Genomic DNA, 21,941 nt, shown 5'->3' with positions numbered 1-21,941 from the left:
GGGGGGGGGAACCAAATGGCACCTTCAATACGCAGCTCCTCCACAGAGCTACAGTTTTCAGGGATTTCGACTCCCCACACTCTGCTCCTCAGACTAGCCAGCAGCAATTAGCCAACACCTGGTGGAGCTGCACCTCTGCTGAGCTCACTGTAGGAGCTACTTCTCCCATGAACATTTGTAAAGCCTTGATAGACGAACGCTGCTGAGATGACTTGCTGAACGCAGAGTTCTGGAAAGAGCAGGAACTTCTTAAAGAGACAGAGGCCCAATGTTAAGGCATTAAATTGCAAAATCAAATTTCTTTTAAGTCCTGTTGGATACACGCAGCATTTTTATAACAGCTGGAGGTGGCATAATTACTTCATTGTCCCTCAAGAGAACACAGACATGCATAAGGAGAGCCTCTAAAACCCACAGGCCAGGATCTGAGCTCAGGAACTTTTTGCTGAATTCCTTTCTAATCAGCTCGTTTGCATATCTTCCTGTCAACTCTTGGAAAGATTGTCCTTTTTTTTGTTGTTGACAATCATAAAGTTTCCAAACTGATGGATAGCATCAATCATAGATGTAATTTTTCTTGTCTGCTTTGAGTTAGCCCACGTGAACCTCATAAACTCCCCGAGCCAATGACCACCAGCATATCTTTACTTACTCAGTGCATTCTTACGAGCTACATGATTCCTCCCTACCCTCCAAATTCCTTTGGAAACAGTGAGTACTTACCTACTTAATTACTTTTTCCTTTCCCCTTTTTATAGATTTTTTGCTTCGTTTTTTTTATATTAAATAAAAACAACGTGTGAGATATAATGCGATATTGGTCATTTGAGGTGCCTCATTTTGAGAACCAATAAGGGTTCTCAAAATTATTCTTTTTTTCCATAAAACGGTTAGAAATAACAGTGCTTACCTTTTACTGTGAGCGAAAGCATTTGTTATTGAATGAGCTCGCCTCGGGTCAGCACCTGTGTAGTTTAGACAGATTTTACTACAACACATAAATGAGACGGTCTTTTTTCCTGTCTGCCTACACAAACACACCCGCGCTGGCAGCAGAGGATGTTTTGATCCTCAGGCTGGATGACCTCAGATTCCGGGCATAGTGATGGTTATATGAGTCACATAAAAGTGAGTCAATTTAACGGGAGAGTGGACAAAGTGCCAACCAGCATTTGAGAGCCTGGCCAGACACTTTGACACTGATGAATAAGTCTACTGCATTTCACAGTTCAGGTTACAGAAAGGCTGCGATAAAAAAAATATAAATATGCTTATTCTCATTATGATAGTACAAAGCAGGGACAGTAGCAGGGTTGGCAGTACTTGGGCTTCACATGTATTTTAGAAAATAAACAGAGCCTTGTGCTTGAAAATAGCAACACTATGCTGAATAATAAAAGGTTTCACAGGCCAACACCTTACTTGATGACAGTGGTTAATTTGAGATTCATTCAACAGTAGCAGAAACAAACAAACCCCAAAAAAAAAAAAAAACTCAACCTGTGTCATAGCAAAGATGTTACTCTGTGTCAGACTGCTCTAGCAAGTACAACAACTGAGGATACTGACAAAATTAAGACTAGCAATCAGTTTTTAAGTTTATCAGAGTATGAGTCAATGTTTCAAAAGTTAATATCTTACCTGCAGTAGATCTCTTGTCGTGTTCATGCAGTATAACTCCAGTTTACCCGGTCCTGGAGGCTAAAGCTAGCTGCTAGCCTGAGTGGGGCCTGGACCATGGCGGATGTTTACTCCCTTATCTCTGCTCCAATCCATGTGATGTAGTTTATGTCAATACTATTTTCAGAATCTTTAAACCATTGTCACATTTTGATTGGTCAGTTTATTACACAGAAACAAACTGTGTGTCCATAAGCACGTCCATTAACGTTCACGTTAATGGATGTTGGAGGATGTGCGCCACTAACAATCTTCCCGTATGAAACAAGTATTCAGAACAAGACATGTTTGAGTATCTACATGATAGAGAAATAAGCCCTTCAAAACAAAATAACGTAAGTTTCAATTAAATTGCTATATTATTTCAGCTTTTTTTTTTTTTAAATGCTATACATATTACTGGACAGTTTACACTGACTTAAAAAGCCTTACAGGTATGAAGAGCCATTTCAGCCAAAATTAAATAAATGAATGGGTAAAACTCATTTATTTCTCATTTATTTATTTATTTTACTAATTTATTTACTTATTTTTACCCACTCATTTATCTATTTAATTTTGGCTGAAATGGCTCTCCATATACATGCTTCTATCTAAGTTTTCTTTTTCAGTTGTTCTAAACAGGAAGGCTATTGTTTTGCCTCCAACTTATATTTACTGTGTATGTAATTATCAACTTTTCTTTAAATACTCCCAATCTCACAATAGATTCATAGTGTTAGGTTCACATAAATGTTTTCCGATTTGAGGTATTTTAAGACAGTAGACATCCCCTTTGGTTTTAGTTCCTCTCTGGGCTGGCAGCTTCGGCCTCTGTGAACAATATGGATTTCTGCTTATCGCGGTCACCAAGAGAGCTATATACTGGAAGGAAGATATTAGCTGCATAACCGTTTTACCAAACCTCCCTGTAAAATTTTAAAACAATTTCTGTGAAGCCTCTCAGACATGTAAGAAAGTACATCTAAAGTTAAACTGCGGCAATATTCTTTTTCATATGCCTCTCTGTTTTTATACGGCAAAGGTACTCTGTTCTGAAGTGCTTCACAAGTCCGACTTCACACATCCAAAAATGAGAATAGTGTAGACAAATGAATCCACAGTCCAACTGTCTGTGGGGTTATTTATGTCAAGTCTTGCTGTTTTTATACATAGATAGACAATCTGCATGGCAAGTCTTGTTGTCATGACGTACATTGCTGTTATTTGGTGTGCGTATTAAGGCATAGTGCCGCATCTATGATTTATAAAAGCAATTAAATTATTTGGTCCAACTGCATGATGATTTATTGAAACGGGTTGAGGCCCAGAGAAAGTGGCAGCCTTTCTATTGTTTTTGTTTTAACTTGTATTTTCTTTGGAGATAGGGATAGGGTTAAATTACCCTAATTAATTATTATATCATAGACTTTTGCAATGTTTTCAAACTACTTTCTCAGTCCCATCGTTTTCCCAAGAACATTTTGTTTTTCTCCTTTTTTAGCTTTAGCTACTTTTGTTCCCATGTCACCACTGTTGACGCTGCCTTTCTCAGCTGGTAAACTAAAAGTTTTCATCCCGTTTCGGGCGTACAGGCCCTTTGCGACCCAGAGATGCTTTGGACATCACGGCCTGTCGAGTCAGCAGAGATGGATGGGTAAGAAGTTTATGCACGTACAAGAAAGGAGAAGGGAAAATGTGAAGAGCAAGAGGTGAGATACCGTGTTAAATGTAGGCGACCGGAGAGGACGTGAGCGTAAAAAAAAAAAAAAAAAAAAAAGCTAATTTAAGTTGTTTTAAACGTGAGAGAGTAAAAACCCATTGCAGAGACAGCGTGGAGTCTGAAGCACACTTCACACCCAAGAGTCTCAGCTCTGAGGGACACGGTGTGCTGGGGGGTCAGCGTCCTATCCGATCACCATTTCCCCTCACCCCCAACCAGATGTAAGGAGACCCCGGTTCCTCAGGAGGAAACTGTGTCCAACAGGGATCATGTCTCGCCACCATGTTGGACCCAGACCTTACAGGGGTAGTTGAAGGAAGGTCCTGTTGAAAGGTTTTAAGTGTGAGAACTGTCTTGGTGATGCTGATGATTATTTACTGTGGAAGTTGGAGGTGGAGCCAGTCAACTTGACTACACATCATTTATGATCCACTACCTTCAAACTCCATTTCACGCTTAGATAATCATCAGTGTTTTTTTTTTTGTAAATAACCGTTTAACCGGCGTCTGCATACACTGCTGAGACGTTTTACGCTGGAAACAGTCCAACTCCTGAACTAGGTGTTCAGCCTCCGGGATCAAATTCTTTTGAAGCCAAAAGAATAATTTACTACAACTGTTTGTAAACTTTTAACAAACCCTTTAAAAAAAAGGCTTTTTTTATGATTTAAATTCCTGAGAATTTGAACAGGAATAGTCTTTTTTTTATGTACATAGCACATAAAAAATATAAAAGACAGTTTTTCCAGATAAGATTTTCAAAAATATGAAAAATCCCAACTATTACAAAGTGTCAAATTTAACATCCTAAAATCCCAAAACATCATTTTTCAAATTTAGCATCATTCAAAAAGTCATGTGTTTTTGTCCCTTTCCCTTCACCTTTTCCTTTCCTTTCCTCCCTCTCCCCTCCCTCTCTTCCTTTCACCTCTCCTCTCCTCCCTGTTTTCCAGTTTCCCTCCTTGTGTCCCTTCCAGATTGTATAAATATCTGAGAGCAGTTGGGAAGAGCTCAGTGTTGCAGAGCTGCTCATAGAAGAGAAAACAAGACAAGGGGAGAAGGCACAAGACAGCCTGATAAGAGAAAAATATCTGAGTGAAATCTGGAAATTGGCTTGGATAAAAAAATAATAATAATAAATTTGCACAGGAACAGAAAGTTGGATTGTGGGGAAACAAACAAACAAACAAACAAAAAAAGACTTAAGATATTAGTATAAATTGCTCAGGCCTGTCTGAAAGATGTTCTTCCTCTCCTTGCTGTGCGTATGTGGTCTCCTGCTGCGAGGTGATGCCCAGGACCGAGCCTCCCTGTGGAGGGGGAACGACCGGAGCGGCCGTTGCCAGTACACCTTCACCGTGCCCAGCCCCGCGGAGGCCACCTGCCCACAGGCTGGAGGTCCGGAGCTGGACGGCCTGAAGGCCAGGCTCGGCGTGCTGGAGGCTCTGGTGGCCCAGCTTGGCGGGAGGGACGTTCAGCCGCGGGGAGGCCAGCAGGGGGCCGCTGCCAAACTGCAGCCCGAGCTCCAGGAGGCTCTCAACCGAGTGGTGTCGGAGAGGAACCTGCTGCAAGGGGAGAAAGAGAGGCTGCAGAGGGAGCTGGACACGCTGAAGCTCAGGATGGAAGAGATGAGGCGGGAGACGGAGAGGCTGAGGAGCAGACCCTGCCTGTCGCAGAGCCCAGTGGCAGCTGCCACCGCCACCCAGCAAGACTGGGGCAGAGGCAGACCGGCTGCTGGTAAGAGACAATACACACAAAACAAACCCCACCATCTGCTTAAATGTTGATCAAGAATATTAAAAAACTACGTCATAAAGTTCATTTCTCATTTTAAAAATATTGCTTATTTTTCCACAATTTGTGATCCACATTCATTTAATCAAACTTATAATGCCAAGTGTATTGTTTTTTTGATACATGCATTTCTGATCACTTTTATTCATAATCACAAATGTGTATCTAGCTTGTTAATTCTACATCGCTAAATGTTGCACTTTTAATACGGATGTTTCTGAAACCCCTAAAAAGCAGGTAGCTTTCTCAAAAAAAAAAAAAAAAAAATTTGCTGTATCAGATCCTCAAGCTGTCTCATCCTCCAGGTTCTGCAGAGGACAGGTGTCATTTTTTTCTGTGCACAGCTAAAAAGAAAAAGTTTGCACGGATTACAAGGTTTATTTCCAAGGAAAGAGAAGATGTTAACTTAAAAAAAATGGCTTTAGAGTCATACAGCAAAAACAAACAAACAAACAAAAAAAAACATAATTATCATTGACAGCTTTACAGAAAAACTGGTCAAAATGTGTTATTTCTTTGTTTTACTTATCCATGTAAATTTCATCCATCATTGTACAACGTGCTATTTGGAGGATACTTAATTTGTTCTGTTTATACTGAAAACCTTATCTAGATTTGAATATATATTTGATTGGAATTTGACATTTATCTCTATTGTCATCGTCACTACAGCTAATCGGTGTAGCAATATTAATAATTAAACATGTATTTTGTCCAAAGCATTTAAACAGCAAAGTTTATTATCTCTGATTAGTTGCATCAGGGCTTTTAAGGGTTAAAAACCAGAAATGGATGAAACTCCATGTTTTCATGCCACATACATCTTTGTGTGTTTGTGTTTGCATGGTAATGTTTTGGTTTCCCCTTTATACAGCTGAGACCCCCGGGCTCAAGTTTCCCCCCTTGCCCCCTGCTCCCCCTCCCCCCCTCCCAGCCATCCCGTCTTCCTGCCTTTACTTTTAGAAACGCTGGAGGGCGGCCACAGAGGATCAGCTTCATATTTAAGGGCAGACCCTGCTGTCTTTATGGCTGGTGTTTCCCCACTCAGCATGGCGGGAAATGCGCGCAAGCGGCCCTAAAAGGAGAGAGCACGAGGACGATGATGTGCCCCGGGGCAAATTCTTCCCCCTCCACCTCTCCGTCCTCCTCCTTCTTTCTTATTCACCGCTCCTCCTTTACTTCCCAGCGAAGCGTCTCTCTGTTTACCCACCTGGAATTCTGCATCACTGGCTTTTAACATTGAGATTTCCTGGACCGATAAATCTTTTTTCCCGTCATCCTACAAAACCAGCTCTACCCCGTCTGCTTCGGGATGCTTGTATACCTCCTACATCCGCTCAGCTATGGGCGTAGCTCCTCATGTTTTCACCCGCAGACTGAAATACACAGGGAGGGCCCCCTAAGGGTGACAGGCAGATGCCGGATAGATCAAGCTCAGAGCGAGGCTTGTGGGACCAGAGCAGACAGAGAGAGAACATAAATCAAGCCACTTTGGCTTGTAGGGAAGAGTGAAACCCTTGACAGGAGGATTTTTATCGCTCACAACTCCCACAGTATTTCTGTGACCTTTTTAAACAGTTAAAATATACGAGTTGATGGTCTCTGATTGTTATGTTTTGCTTTAAAATCAGGCTTTTAAATACAGTTGAGCGCGCAAGTGCTAACCCTACACTGCAAATGGTATTAATCTTCCTTATATGAGGCCTGGCCTGCTGTGCTCAGTCGAATTTACGAGACTGAGGCTCGCTGAGGTCCGACATATTTCAGATGGGTCACAGTGATTTCTGAAAGTGCTGCCAAGGCATAAGACGGTCATGAATGTTGCTGCAGCAGCATCGATTCGCGACTTTCAAAAAGTACAGTTTTGACTTGCAACATCTCAAAAAAGGTGGCAAGATAGAAGAGAGCACATGGGACGAAAAAAGGAGAAAAAAAAGACACATTTCTGGAGGAGAACGGGATGAAGAGGGAACTTCAGCAATAGATTTAAATAACTTGTCAATACAGTCAGTGCCTTTCAAATCTGTTAAGACCCAAAGAAAATTTAAAAATTTTTCACAACCATAAATGTCTGGATTTGTTTTTTTTGTTTGTTTTTTTACAGTAGTCCAACACAAAGTAAATCACTACTGTGAATTGGAGGAAACAGATAATCTGAAAAGTATGTAATACACCTGTATTAAGCCTCTTCACTCAGACACCCTGAAATAAAATTCTGTGAAACCAAATCAGTTATCGATGTACAATCCAACGGGAGATTCTTAGAGCTGAAGGGACAATGGATGGAGTTAAACGTAGGACATTCCTGGAAGCAAACATCTTGGACGACAACAAGACCTTTATCCAAATGATTTAGCTCAGAGCATTTTCATGTCATAGAACGACCCAGTCAAAGTCCAAACTTAAATCTTACTGAGAGCCTGTGGAAAAGCTGGAAAATAGATGTTCACGTTGGCTCTTTGTCTAATCTGACTGAGCTTGAGCTATTTTTGCAAGACTAAACAGGGTGATTTAGGCCTCTACATGTGCAGAGACACAAACATACAGCTGACTTCTGAAACCAATCAGCTGTACTCATTTTTAAAAGTGCCATCCGGATTTGAGCCTATAATCAAATGAATGCTAAACTTTTCAGACTTTCCCCCAAAAGTTACGAATACAACACTTAATTCCACTTCACGGTTACGGACTATTGTGGTTTGGTTTGTCACATAAAATCCCCAAACTATGAACGCTTCCCGAAGCTCAGTCGTAAAGCAAGGAAACGAGACAAAGTTTACGAGCGACCGAGACTTTGTGCGCCCGTTTAGTTTTTCCGACAGCACCTGTTGGTCATCATCTGCCCCATTTACGGACCTGCTGCTTCTGTTCATTAACGGGGGAAAAAAATCAACATCAGCTTCCAGATGTTGACACTTAATGCTCTCCGCGTCATCAGGGTTCGCTGCCTGCCCGACACGGCGGAACATTTTTGCGCAACATGCGAGTGCGATAAGCATACGGAGAAAAAATAAAATAAAATCCCATGTGGACTCACGCACCAACAGCTTTCACCAAAACACATCCAGGCGTCTCACTTTCTCTTTTGTAATCAGCGCTGTGTTTAGACCATGAGGAGTCTCCGTACGGAGCCGTTTACAGTTTGTCAGATTCAGTTTGACAGGGTTTACGTTTCACTGTAATAGTTTTGGAAGGTAAACAAGCTAAAAAAAGACAAAAAAAAAAAAGGGTTCGAAGGAATCTAGAGAGCAAAAATATAACAAAGACATCGTGGTATCTGAAAGAGATACGGAGCTTTTTAGCGGTAATCACATCCACTTAAATATAATCGCGGTTTTTCCACAACCATACCCTGTGTTTTATTTTAGTGGATTCCACATCACAGACTAACACAAAGTAGTTTGTAATGGCGAACAAAAATGATAAATAGCTTATATTTCGTTTCAAAGAAATAATGGGAAACTGTGCAACAAAGTGACTTTCCAGATTCCCCTAATTAGACAAAAACAACTAAAAGTTGAGCACTAATTTACTATAAATATAATCTCAAACAGACCCAATTTATACACAAGATTATATAATCAAACTGATTCGACTGATTCAAATAGATTATACATGTTTCCACTTCAATCCCAGTTGTAATCCACAGCAGTAACGATCACATGTGAAAGGAGTTCTGCTTAGAGACCAGAATCAAACTCTTTGGCCTACGTGGCAGAAAACACGACCTTCATGATGAAACACTGCGGTGGCAACATCATGCTGTGGGAGCGGCTTCCTTTGAATGGAGCCAAATCATAGGAAGGAAACTGGTCGTAGGCCAAAAAACCGACTCCAAACATACAGTCACAAATACAACTGAACGGTTTCGATAAATGTGTGTCCATGTGTTAGAATGACCTAGTCAAAGTACAGATCCAGATCCAGTCTTGTTCAGGTCATCGGGTGGTTTGAAACACACTCCAAGGCACTCTGCACAGAGTACACAACCTTAAGACCTGTGACACGGATCGGTGAGCTGCGGTGTGTCTGTGTGTTTAGGCTCCAGTCAGATGTCCCACCTCATGACGAGGCCCAACAGGCAGGGCGACAGCAGCAACCTGAGAGGTGAGGCCGTTTTTTTCTGCAGAACATTCCCTTCCTGAGACCGCACTGTAGAAACACAAAATGTAGAGCAAGTGTTTTTGGCCTAGTTTTTAGAGCAAGTATCTTAGTACACTTGAAGTGGGACAATATTTGACTTACGAGCAACGTTTCAGCAAGAAACAGGAGCTTGTTTTGAAGCAATCATTCCTCAATATTCATTAAAAAATACTAGTTCCACTGGCAGATTGTTTCCCTTATATCGTGGGGAAAATGTTATAAGTGAAAACAAATCTTCCAGTTGAATAATAGCATATTTAAAAAAAAAAAATCAATATTGAAGAATTACTTACACAAAACTAGGTCCTATATGTTGCTGAAAATGTACTTGTAAGTTAGTTTTGTCTTATTGCAAACTGGACTAAAAATACTTGGCAACATTCTGGTTTTTTTTTTGTTTTGTTTTTTTCAGATGTTAATCGGTAACATTTTAATGAATGTTGTGATTATTTGTATATAAATCAGTGTATCTCTTGTTGGTTTAGATTCAGCCTGGCCACATGGAGCCCAGGGCTTCCAGGAACTGAAGGCTGAGGTGACCGAGGTGCCTGCACCAAACGCCAACGTCGACAACACAGGTGTCTATTCTTTAGCCTGAAACTAGCTAAACACACGGGATGTTCTCCACCAAGCGCACTAACCCAAATCCAGCTTGTTTTTTTTTTTTTGTTTTTTTTTTTGAGAGAGAGAGAGAGAGAGAATATCATACACAATAAGAAGCCAATGTGTCCATAAAAAGACATAAAAGAAGCTGAAATTTAAATACAAGCCCCGTTTCGTCCTCCTCCGTTGGTGCGACCGGGCAAACATGACACTCACCCCTCCTGCTGACAGCCTCAAAGCAAATACGACTATTAATACCGAGGCATTCAGGGTGAGAATACCGACGTCATGCCGAACCGTCGGTATGAGGCGCCCTCTGAGTTTCATGTTTGCCTCATAAATGAAGTGGGAAAGCACCTTTAACAAGGCTCTCGTTTAAAGTAGCTGTTAAACGTTTCCTCGGGTGGGCTCCCCAAACCACACCCTGCGTCTCCCCTGTAGGGGAACGCAAAGAGTCGGCGCGGCGCATCTTTCCATCGAGGCAACATAGTAATGGGTGTATTTATAAGACGTATTTGCCATCCAATCTTAAATCTGGGGCTACATCCGGAACCCGAGAGGAAGGTGGTATTTTAGGAAGAGATAAAAATAAAGCCAACCTTCTCGTTTTCTCTGAAACCCGGGATGAGTTGCGTCACGCAGCCTCTCCTCTGAAGGCGGTGACTCGGAGAAAAACTCCTCGACGCAAGTTTGTTTGAGGATGAAACACACGTATTGGCTTCAAAAAAAAAAACAAAAAAAACACGCTGGTTCCCTTTTTGGTTCGATTCCGGAAGTGTAGATCAGTACTTAATTATTTTAGACTGGCTATTTTTATATTTATGGATGGAAATTGTGTGCAGCATGTCTCTTAATTTTGTTTGTGAATGTATGTAAATAAGCAGTTAGATTTAGAAAACCGCACCAACAAATATCTTCTCATGGGTCTTAGCCCTGCTGGGGGCCAAGCACCCCTAAAGGTCACATCCTAGTATCGCCCCTCATACTTGCCAACCTGTTGTTATAAAAATAGTAAAAAGTTGTGTGTGCTAAAAATAAACTGGTTTTAAGACTACCTTTTACCTCAATTAAGCGCTGAAAGCTACTGAATACTGAATTTATCTGTTGACAAAGATGCTTGGATTCGTTGCTGTTGCTATACATCAACACACCTGTTACATCATTTGAACGCCACTTCTTGGAAAATCACACAAATTTTGTTTTCACGGAAAATGTTACGAGTTTTCCGGAACATCAATCACTTTTTGTTGAACCTGTGACTACAGACTCATCTCAAATGCACTGATGCGTTTGAGATGAGACGGGTCACTCTCAGTCATTTCCACAATATTCAAGGCGCTTAAAGTTTTCCACATTTGGTCATCTTACAACAAACCTCTTAGTATTTTATTGAGATTCGATGTGAGAAAAACAACACACAGTGTATATGTGTTCAACAGACCCAGTCAAAGTCCAAACTGAAATCTAAAAATATGTGCCAAAACCACTTTCATCCAATCTATTAACTGTCACCTGACATTTTATACGGCTTCAATAGCAACAAAATGTAATCCTGTAAAGTACTGACTGAAGGAGGCTGAACTCAAGTGCATGCCTAACTTTTCTTGTATTTATTTCTATTTATTTTTAAACATAATCTCCCCTCCACTTCACAGTTTTGCTCTACTTTGTATTGCTTTGTTTTGGGGTTTTTTTATAGGAATTTCCAAAAAACACACTCTACAAGTTTTGTCACTTGACACAGAGTAGAAAAGTTCAAGGGGTAGAAATACTTTTGGAAGGCTTATTTATTTATTTATTTATTTATTTATTTAACCAGGTAAACCCCGTTGAGATCCAGATCTCATTTTCAAGAGGGAGCTGGGCAAGTCTCTCTGTAAACAGTTTTATTTGTGAGCTGATTATAAAAGTAGGTCAACTATACAAATCGTCAGATGACACCAAAATATGTAGCTATGTGGTTTACTAATAAAAAGGTGCGTAAAACTCATAAAGCAATTCGACGTCAGGGTTCTGCCTCAAGTTGAAAAATCTCTGCACCTTTACCTTGAAAACAATTAATTCAAAACACTGCTTAATTCATTCCCACCATTTATGAATGAAAGTCCCTTGTAAGATACCAAAAATATTAAAAATTTCAAAGTCACCTCCCTTTATTTTAGAAACCACGATTTGTGTTGCGGTACCTAAAGAGGTGCAGTTCACGATTTGCTACCAGTTTACTACGGCGAACAAAATATTATCAGAATGATTGTAGCGTTTCAGGAAATGAGTTGTACGACATTTCATTGACTCGATCATTTGCCTTCAAGGCAGTGTTTCAAGTAAGCCTGTCAAAGATGGAGTATAATCTACAGTGTTTTATTTGACATTTGCTTAAAGCAAAAAAAGAGGGGAGAAGACATGGGGCAAAGGTCAACTAGGAAAGCCAGTTAAACCAACAGTCATTATTTTGGACTACGAGAGGAAACCAGAGAACCAGGAGAGAACCAACTAATGCACTTGAAGAAAATGCAAACCCCATGAAGAGAGAAGAACCCAGGCAGGGATGAAACCCATGCAACCATTTTATTCAAAAAAATTTATGTTTTAAGTAGCAATACATCTACATCGCAGGCCTGCCAGATTCGGGCCATCCAATGAACGTCAAAGTCTTGTAGAGTGAACATCTCAAAGCTTTGACACGATTTAAAACTTGTCTTTCATCACGGCTTCTGTTGACTTGTGACAACTACACTGAGCCTCTTCATCGTTCCCCTCTCTCCCATGTCTCGTCTCCCTTGCCCTGCAGGATGTGGGGAGCTGATTTCCGTGGGCGAGCCGGTCACCCACAGGAAGGCCGACAACATCGCAGGTAAATACGGTGTCTGGATGCAGGATGCTGAGGCTGTTTCCCCCTATGGGGCCAGCATGCTCTGGCGCATCGACACGATTGGCACCGAGATCAGGCAGCTGTACGGCTATGATGACATGGAGCAGCTCTCCAAAGGCTTCCCTTCCAAGGTACGTGTAGCAGGGCCTTGCAAAAGTATCAATGCTCCTACCACAAACTAGTGCACTACTAAAGCTGTGCACACTTATGAAGGGGAAGGGAAATTATACATGGTTTTCAGAACTACCTATAATTAAAATCTGAAAGTTGTGACATTTGTGTTGAGCTTCCAAACACAGATAACACAACATAAATCTAGCTTAGTAAAGAGCTTAGTAGTGCCAAGCTTTTTAGTGCTGCTATGTAAAATGTGTAGTTTTCTTTTGTACATTTCTATCACGATGCAGGTCTTAAGTATCGTTCATAATGGTCTTAGAAAGGTCTTTAATAGCCTAAATTTTGAGTTGGTAAAACCGGCAAAGACCCTGCATGCGGCTCTGAACATCGCGCTGAGCTCACTACCACAGCACTGAGACACGTTGGTGGCAGCGTCATGGTAAGCAGATGCTTTTCTACCAAAAACAGGAAAACTGGTTACAGTTGCTGTGGAAAATGAAGGCTGCTAAAGGTTGTAATGTTTTCCAGCTGGGGCAGAGGCTCACCTCCCAACAAGGACAACAACCCCTTAACATGATGTGTATAAAAATACATTCTTGACTCTGATGGCATTCTTCTGCAAAACCTCTTGAAAACCATGGGTCTCTTTCCTTCCACTTCATAATTATGTCCTAATTTGTGACAATCAAGGTGCCTCAAATCCCTTGAGGTGCCTGGACAGCGCCTCAAAGTCTTGGATCAGTCCCAGTTATTGCCTCGTGTTTTGCTGTGACAGGTCCTGCTGCTGCCGGACCCACTGGAAAGTACCGGGGCCACGATGTACCGAGGGTCCCTGTACTACCAGAGACGGCTGAGTCGCACCCTGATCCGCTACGACCTGGTCTCTGAGAACGTGGCGGCCCGTCGTGAACTCCCCCACGCTGGCTTTCACGGCCAGTTCCCCTACTCCTGGGGCGGCTACACGGACATTGACCTGTCTGTGGACGAGAAGGGGCTGTGGGTCGTGTACTCCACCAGCAAGGCCCAAGGGGCAATAGTGATCTCGAAGCTGGACCCACACAGTCTGGAGGTGAAGAGGAGCTGGGAGACCAGCATCAGGAAGGCATCCGTGGCCAACTCTTTCATGATCTGCGGGAAGCTTTACACCGTGGCCAGCTACGCAGCCCGTGACACCACCATCAACCACGTGTATGACACAGCAACCGGCCAGCTGAAGGCCGTGTCCATCCCCTTCAAGAACAAGTACGGCTACAACAGCATGATTGACTACAGCTTGGCCCAGAGGAAGCTGTTTGCCTGGGACAACTTCCACCTAGTGTCCTACGACCTCAGGCTGGGTCGTCAGCAGGCTAACTGAGGCCAACGCCAGTGACTGTTTGCTCACCTGTTCCTGCTTCAGAGACTCACAGTTTTAGACCATAACATGAGCAGCAGTAGCAGCAGTTACAAAAGATATGGAAAAAGCAAAAAGCTCACAATTAGTCAGTTTCCACCCAATATGTGTAAGAAATTATGGAAAAAAAATCCTTGTTTAATTAGTCAGGATGATTTAAAATAGAATAAAATAGTGTTTTGTGACCCAATGCTGATTTTTGTTTATTAACCCTAGAGGGGTTTTCAAAAAAACCAAAAAAAAAAAAAAAAAAATCTGTTTTGCCATATTTTACAGCATCCATTGATTTTGTACATAATCTCTTCAAGTGAGTCGGACAAATTGTGACCCTTTTGTCTTTCCATAGAAAGCTAACGCCAGTTCACCTGTAGGAAAACTACCAACCTCCATAAACATTGGAGGCATGGTGCCGCAGGTCTGCTTTTCCTTTATTCCCCTTCCCTTTTTTTTTTTTTTGCTGTGGCATGGTCCACAATGTTGTTTTCAGAGGAATTATTTTTGTACCGCCTTTAATCCATGTATGTGATTTTTGTTGTTTTCTGTGTAAAGCTATATATTTGTGAATTAAATAAACCACGAATCAGTTTAACCAAAAACATGAGATGCATTTGATTCAGTAATGCTATGATGCCAGCTCCTGTGGTTTTACATGCCCTTCACTGATTTATCAGCCAACATCCCTCTATTAATCTGCTCCACCACAGCATGTATTGAATATTGCATGTTTTTGCACAGTGTAGTCAATATGTGTCCAAAATTCTCATAAAATAAAGTTTATTAACGACGGCCCTGTTTATTGTTTCACTTTGAGAAATGTATAGATGGATTAATCAAAGATCAGAAACAATTTCATCCAGCAGGTTTGAACAAGATGATGAATGACATACACCAAAGATAAAAGTAGGAATAAAAGGTAGAAGCAGCCTCGAACGGCCCTCGCAGCTCAGCGCCGCTCCGGCCTCCTGGCGACCGCGGGAGCTCCGGGGACGCCACCCGCCAGCCATTGCAGACACTCTCGCGCAGTTCCCGCTCCACCGATATGCCGATATGCATGCGATATGCACCGATGCGTTCGGCAGCGCTATCTGACGATGGTGGAGATCGACTGATGCAGTGAGGAGATATAGCTGATGGAATAACCTCGGGGGCGCAGTGGAGTCAAATTACTTAATTTCTGTTAGACAAAATTAAATATTTGGGTTTATTCATCAGAACGTCAAGGTTCTCATTGCTGAGTGTGCCTTGCAGCTGTGGTCAACTGTTCACTGCAGATCAGTAGAGTTCGCCACAGCTGCTGCTGCTGCTCACGTCCCGCCCAGTGAGGAACGGAGCATTAATAGTACGATTACAAAAGGCCTTCGCAGCGTTTAGCTGCTCGGGCCTAAAAATATTAACGATGTTAGGAAGGAAAGAAGTTCTCAACATATAGAAAATAAAATACAAATATCTTTCCTTCCTCTTATGTTTTAAGATACTTATCCAAATTTTTGGAAAAAAACAGCAGTCATGTCATCCCATCCTAAGCCTCCATAAATACTAACAGCACTTTTAGTTGCCAGTCTCTGCGCATCACTACACATGACACGCATGTCGATGTGACATAAAGGCGCTCTACTGACACCTTGTGGTCAAGTGTGAAACATCTAACAAAGAGAACATAACACAAATCTCAACAGTATATTATTTTTATTAGTTTCTGTAACCAAACCAAGAGAATGTAAATAAGACCGTACATATCTTAATACAGTGATGAAACCCCTGTACAACAACAAAAAAAAAGAGTCATTACCCTCCCTCCCTCTTCTATTCTCCAAATAAAAGAGTCTCCCCCCAGCTAGGGCAGATGTGAAGGGAGTCCCCTCGCCATCTCGAGGTGCATACTACTATACATTTCTGAAGGACCGTCTCGTGTCTGCAAGCCCCCCGGATGAGAGCGTTGCTGCGGGTAGGACAGCCGGCGGGACTGAGGCAGAGAACGGAAAACAGCGCTGATTGCTCTCATCAGTAGAGACAAAACGAAACAGCAAGTGTCCTTCTGCACAACTGCTTTAGTACTTGTGGCTTTGCATTTAATCTTTTTTCCTTGTTCTTCGTCCTGTTCCTTCTCGTTATGAAGGTCAACATGCACGCTAAAAAAAAAAAAAAAAAAAAGGAAAAGAAAAGTTAACTCTCTGCCTCATTTCCTCAAAACAGCCCTGTCCTGCTAAAACACTAGCTAAGGGCACTGAAATCAGTCATTAGCAGCAGCTCTGGATGCTTTTTTTTTTTCTTTTAATTACAGTGAGGTGTGTGTATACGAGTATTTGTGTGACCACACTGGGATGGGTGTGAAAGCGGTGCAAGGTTGTGTGTGTGGAGGACTGCTCCGACAACGGAGCAGCTGTAAATAAACGATCCTAGTTACCGACTCCGTCCTGAACGCAAACTGCTGCAGCGGGAAAGAGCGACCCTGCAGGGTTCTGATGTCACCTCTGTGCCGTTTTAACCTTTGGCTAAAAGAAAACACGCGAGAGTCCGGCACCATGCTTTTCCTCTCCCCCGTTGAACGCATACACACACTCACGACCCTCGACACACGATCTCTTCTCAGGTAAGGAGATGAGGGCAGAAGGCAGGAGCAGAAGGCTCACAAATCAAGAAATCGATCATTACAGTCAATCAAATGCTGCAGATTTTCACATTTCCATTCCGATAAAACAAAAGGACATTATTTCTGATTTCATGTCTTCCTGCGGCAACATGTTCCAACCGTTCAGCATTAAATTTTCTGGATTAGTTATGACAGGTCAAACAAGAAGGTGTGCTTCAATAAATGATATCTTAAGAAAACAAATTTGATTTATTTATTCTTGTAAACAAAAACATGTTTCTTCAATAATATGTGTCAAGCTATTAGGTGGGTTGGGGGGAGGGGAGAACTAAAATTTGCTATAAAAATGGCTAACTCAGCAGCAATTCTCAGATTTCTCCAACTCTCAGATGGTGGATTTCTATGGAACAACTTGAGCAGCAATTTTATCAGCATCTAAGTGTGATGAAAGTCGCCCTGCCTGCATCAAGGCGAGGCAGGGAGAGAAAGAAAGAGGAAGAGGATTACACTTGTATATGACAGCGCTTCCTGTTCGTGACGCCAACCGGTTCGTCCTCCTCCCCCACACCGTCCTCCAGGGCTGATATGAGGCTGTGATTGCGGAAATGGTGGTGGTGGGGGAATCGAGTCTCTCTTCCATCCAAGATGTTCAGTCTCTTTATTTGCCCTCTTCTGGTTTGATGGCCTGTGGCTTAATGGGGCCAGTTCGGATGGGCTTGGCCGTGGAGACGGGTTTGTCTGCGTCTGGCCGTTCGCCGCCGGCCTGGTGGTTTGAGGCCGCTGGGTCGAGCGGAGCTTTTCCTCCCTGGTCGAGCCGAGGCTTGCTGACCGGAGGTGCCTTCAGTTGCTGCTGCTGCTGATCTGAGAAGAACTTATGAGTGGACTGAAGAACCTCAGCTCGCTGCTTTGCCTTTAGAGGAAACGAGGAAATCAATCAACCATTCGGGACAGAGCTACGCTTCGTAAAAAATCAGCAGCAGCGCCTCACCTTGAGGTCCTGCTCGGCCTTCAGAGCCGCCTGTGTGCCTCTGGGTGGAAGGGAAGAACCGGGAGGCCCTCGGGGAGGGTGCTGACTGTGCTGCGGGTGCTGAGGTCGCGGGTGGGGCATGAGGCCCCCGCTCATGTTGGGTGAAATGGGGGGACCCATGGGTGAGCGCTGAACGCCTCCACCGAAGGAGTTTGCGTGAGGAGGGCGAACCAGAGGAGACACGATGCTGGGCTGAGACAGAATCTAAAAGGAAAGAAAAACAAACCACGCTGATATTAATGAATCAGGTGGTGAAGAGCACTGCCAGTCAGCTGGCTGAAAGAAGGCAATCAGATATTTCCCTTGTTTGCAAGAAATACAAGTTTGGCTTTTTGGATTTTTTTCTGATTGCCAAAACTCAAGGAATCATGGGACTAAATCTAATCACAAATTATCTTATCAATTTAAAGGTTGCAGGTTATCAGGCTCTGCTGGACCAGATGGTAAAACTAACTACCTTGCTCATGTTAGCTTGTTTTACTTGCTACGCTACAAAGAGCGGATAACATTCTGCACAATCAATTTAATTTAGAATCACATAATTATGTAGGCGTTTATTGTAGATTTCCATTTTGACAATACCAGACTGCAATCCACCTCTGAAGATAAAAAGTCAATCTAATGGTCATTAAATGTCTGTACTACACACCAAATGCATCATGAGATGCTAAAGCTCTCAGAAATATGATGGGGAAATATACCAGTCAATCATAACCCTTGAGAATTGTTTCCATTCATTTTTTAACTAGCCCACGCATAAAAACACACAAATATGCTGATCCATATTATTTAATGGGTTACCTGTGGGTTGAACTGGCCAGGGAAATGCTGAGTCATTCTCATGCCTGCAGAGCTGGGCGAGAACTGCTTCTGGTAGAGCATGCTGTTCATCTTACTGGACTGGCTACTGGGAGAAGTGGAGCTGGCCCTGCAGCACGCAGACAGGAAACCATTACAGTGACACAAAAAGCAAAAAACAGGCAGAGGAAAGGCTTTCACTGGTCTGGTGTGAGGGCTCTGTTGCTCAGGAACTGAGTTTATTTTTATTCTCTTTAGATGTAAAAGACACATTACAATTTAAGTAAAAACCCACTTCCTCCAATCTTTAAAACAAACCATTTGAAATGATGAAGAAAAAACTGCATCATGCGAGGCCTCTAGCTGCTTCAGGTCAGTGTTTTTGGCAGATTATGCCGTCACAAACAATTCAGATTAAAAATGAGGGACCACAGCTATGTCATAAAGGTCATTTATTTTGAAAGGGGATTCATGAAAACAAGAATCCAAGGGAGGTGCGATCCTCCAGAGCCACAGGAAAATGAAGATGATTACCTGTAAGGACTGGAGGTGGGTGTGGTGCTCCGGCCACTGACCGGAGGAGTTCCAGGCTTCACGTCCATCCCGCTGCCAAAGAGTTTGAGATCCATGTCCATCTGCATAAAGAAAAAACAGAAACTCATTAACCTGAAGCCCAAACTTAGGTACTTGCAAGTTTCACCAACTGAAATTTAAGATTTTTTTTTAATACCATTATGGATCAAATTTAAGACCCGTATCACAGGTGTACAAGAGATATACAAAAGAAGAATCGCACTAAATAAATCATTTGGGTTGGCAACAGAAGTCAACGACTAACAGAGACATCATCCAGCCAACTGGTGATAAATTTGAACTTTGAGAATAAAAATAAAAAAAAAAAAAAAAGCTAGCTAGCAAGGCCGTCTTAGCAGCTGGTTAGCAGTAGTTGCTATTGCATCGAGTCACAGAACACACTGAAGAGATCAACCACAGTAAAGTCCTGCAAGAAAACCGAAAATGACAGAATACGAGATTAAATAGTTCTGCTACCCCTGCATTTAAGACCAGTGATTAATGTATTTAAGGACAATTTATTGTTTCCAATGACTTTAAGACTGTTTAATGGTGTGCAGACACTGCAGGGTGAGACGCATATGAAGAACAGCACCTTGCTGGTCGGTGGCTGCATCATGTTATGGTTGGGACCCATGATGCCTCGGTAGGGCTGAGAAACGGGGGGCTGCCGGTTGATGTTGGGAGGCTGGGGTTGGGGAGTAGTAGGGGGCAGAGCCAGCAGGGGCTGACCTCCCCCTGACCCAAAGTTAGGCAGAGACAACTGGGAGCCCGGCAGAGGGACGGTCACCTGCAGAACAGAGAAATTAACGACCTGAAAAGAAACGTAGCAGCTTATCAGACACAAAACGGATCAGTTTATAGCTGCATTACCTGCTGCATTGCAGAGCTGGGAGACTGAGTGTTGCTGTAGTAGCTACTCTGACCGTGCTGCTGCACCTGCCCCGAGTACATGTTCGAATGTTGATTCATGCCCTGTCGAGCCTGAGCAGAAAGCAACGCTTTAGGTGGAGGAACGCGACGACGCACAGCAGCAGCTTTGCGACACGGTGAGGTTTACCTGCAGCAGGTGTGTGTCGATGAGCTGGGAGCCTCCCATCCCTGAGGCCTGGTTGAGCTGCGGCTCAAACAGAATGGGAATGTGCTGGGTGGAGGAGTGCTGCTGGTAGGCCAGACTGGACTGAGGCTTGCCCAGTTCGGGAGCTTGGACTCCGGGGTAGCTGTGCAGGGACGGGCCGGAGACCATCATAGACGGCTGAGACAGGTTACCCTGCATGAACGCCTGCTGCGACCTGGGAGAGGACGGAGCGGAGCGATCAGACGACAGAGACAATCAAGTCTGGAGGAGCCTGAACTCGAGAGGAGCGGGTTTTTACCTGTAGGGCTGAAGCGAAGAGCTGAACAGGTCCTGCGGCTGGGAAACCGGTGGACCGGTGCCGAGTCCGAGCTGAGCCTGGTGGGTGTGTTGGTGCTGAGGCTGGCCTTGCAGGGGAGCGTAGATGGGAATGGGAATCTGCTGGACTGCTGTTGGCTACGGAAGCAACATGTTTACATCAGTTATTTTAGTCAAAGATAAACATCAATTGTTCTGGATGAAAAAAAAAGGGCACATTCTGCAGATGTTTTGTTTAACCACTCGAGTCTTTTTATACAATATTAGAAACACAATAAAAGATGCAAATAATTCAGTTCCTTTTTTAAGAAAATAAATATTTTAGTGTCTGAAATATTTATTTTCAGACACTAAAATCAGACACTATGCTTAATCAACGTTTGCTACTTCTGCAAATGCAAAGGATGCATTTGCAGCCAAAAAAAAATTTCCAACGTGTGAAAACCTCGACTTTTTCTGATTGACTTACCAATATAATCTAATCTGTTCAACCACTTGAGAAAAAAAATTGGTTATTTTTTGATTAACCAATTAGTAAATGGATTGCACAATGTGCTTCATATGAGACAGAACTTGAGTAGAACATATTTACAGACAAGGTTAGATTTTTATCTTTATCTTAAATGGAAAATGTATACATTTGTCGCACAGCTTTGTCTGTATACTCCAGTTAGTCGGTTATTAAATTAGTTGATTATTTTAACAACTGATTCAGCATGCTTCATCGTTTCGGCATTGTAACTGAAGTGATAAAGTCCCACCTGCGAGAGGCCGGGCTGAAAGCCCTGCTGCTGAGCCAGCGAAGGCCCCGCCAGGCGGGGGTGTGGGTTGCTGAAGAGGTGGCTAGTGTCCATGTAGAAGGCTGGAATCTGAGCTGCAGAACCTGAACAAGCAATAACCTGGTCACTAGAAGCACCCAATATGCAGCAAACTGCATTCGAGCAGCTGTAGTTTCTCTCACCTGCTGCAGCCTGGGAGACGTACACCTGCGGCGTCTGCTGCTGCTGAGGCAGGAGGGGGGGCACGCAGCCGAGCTGGGAGAAGCTGCTGCTACTGCTGGTGGAGGAGGACAGGCTCCCACCCTGCAGCTGCTGCGGCTTCACCTTGCAGATGTTAGGGGGGTCGGAGGCTGAGGTGGTCTTCGTGCTCAGAGATGAGGTGGTGTATGTACCAGAGCCCGCTGCTTGGAAAAGAGGCGGCATACGTTTTTTTTTTTTTTTTTTTTTTACAGAGGGATAACTCTTTATTTTTTCACA

At 43.0% G+C, this 21,941-nt stretch overlaps 2 protein-coding genes and 1 long non-coding RNA gene across 5 annotated transcripts in view; 1 reads left to right on the top strand and 2 right to left on the bottom strand.

Annotated features, from left to right (window-relative positions):
* Nucleotides 1-2,125, bottom strand: part of LOC106963725 (uncharacterized) — an 8,257-nt gene extending 6,132 nt beyond the window's left edge. Inside the window, exons 1-2 of the long non-coding RNA XR_001428239.1 lie at nucleotides 1,642-2,125; nucleotides 911-965 (exon numbers count right to left, since the gene is read on the bottom strand). This is a non-coding gene — a long non-coding RNA (uncharacterized LOC106963725). The remainder of the gene's footprint in view (nucleotides 1-910; nucleotides 966-1,641) is intronic.
* A 2,131-nt stretch (nucleotides 2,126-4,256) lies between these two features.
* On the top strand, nucleotides 4,257-15,090 carry myoc (myocilin). The gene is made up of 5 exons (XM_015058788.1): nucleotides 4,257-5,119; nucleotides 9,218-9,283; nucleotides 9,805-9,897; nucleotides 12,714-12,925; nucleotides 13,687-15,090. Exons 1-5 carry the CDS (start codon nucleotides 4,624-4,626, stop codon nucleotides 14,266-14,268), a joined length of 1,449 nt encoding a protein of 482 aa, XP_014914274.1. The 5' UTR covers nucleotides 4,257-4,623; the 3' UTR covers nucleotides 14,269-15,090.
* Nucleotides 15,091-15,973: 883 nt separating this feature from the next.
* Nucleotides 15,974-21,941, bottom strand: part of prrc2c (proline-rich coiled-coil 2C) — a 32,683-nt gene continuing 26,715 nt past the window's right edge. For 2 of the 3 annotated variants that reach the window (XM_015058780.1, XM_015058782.1), the window contains exons 25-34: nucleotides 21,647-21,868; nucleotides 21,447-21,568; nucleotides 20,669-20,823; nucleotides 20,353-20,584; nucleotides 20,166-20,276; nucleotides 19,888-20,082; nucleotides 19,254-19,354; nucleotides 18,723-18,849; nucleotides 17,883-18,125; nucleotides 15,974-17,804 (exon numbers count right to left, since the gene is read on the bottom strand). In XM_015058780.1, coding sequence (XP_014914266.1) covers nucleotides 17,553-17,804; nucleotides 17,883-18,125; nucleotides 18,723-18,849; nucleotides 19,254-19,354; nucleotides 19,888-20,082; nucleotides 20,166-20,276; nucleotides 20,353-20,584; nucleotides 20,669-20,823; nucleotides 21,447-21,568; nucleotides 21,647-21,868 — 1,760 coding nt within the window. In that variant the 3' untranslated portion in view covers nucleotides 15,974-17,552. The remainder of the gene's footprint in view (nucleotides 17,805-17,882; nucleotides 18,126-18,722; nucleotides 18,850-19,253; nucleotides 19,355-19,887; nucleotides 20,083-20,165; nucleotides 20,277-20,352; nucleotides 20,585-20,668; nucleotides 20,824-21,446; nucleotides 21,569-21,646; nucleotides 21,869-21,941) is intronic. The other variant, XM_015058781.1, reaches the window with a different exon arrangement.

Source organism: Poecilia latipinna, unplaced genomic scaffold (genome assembly GCF_001443285.1).
Source record: "Poecilia latipinna isolate Pla-1442-1.1 unplaced genomic scaffold, P_latipinna-1.0 Scaffold1572, whole genome shotgun sequence".
NCBI lineage: Eukaryota > Metazoa > Chordata > Actinopteri > Cyprinodontiformes > Poeciliidae > Poecilia > Poecilia latipinna.
Note: the sequence above shows the minus strand (reverse complement) of the source record. Positions and strands in the feature narration are given on the sequence as shown.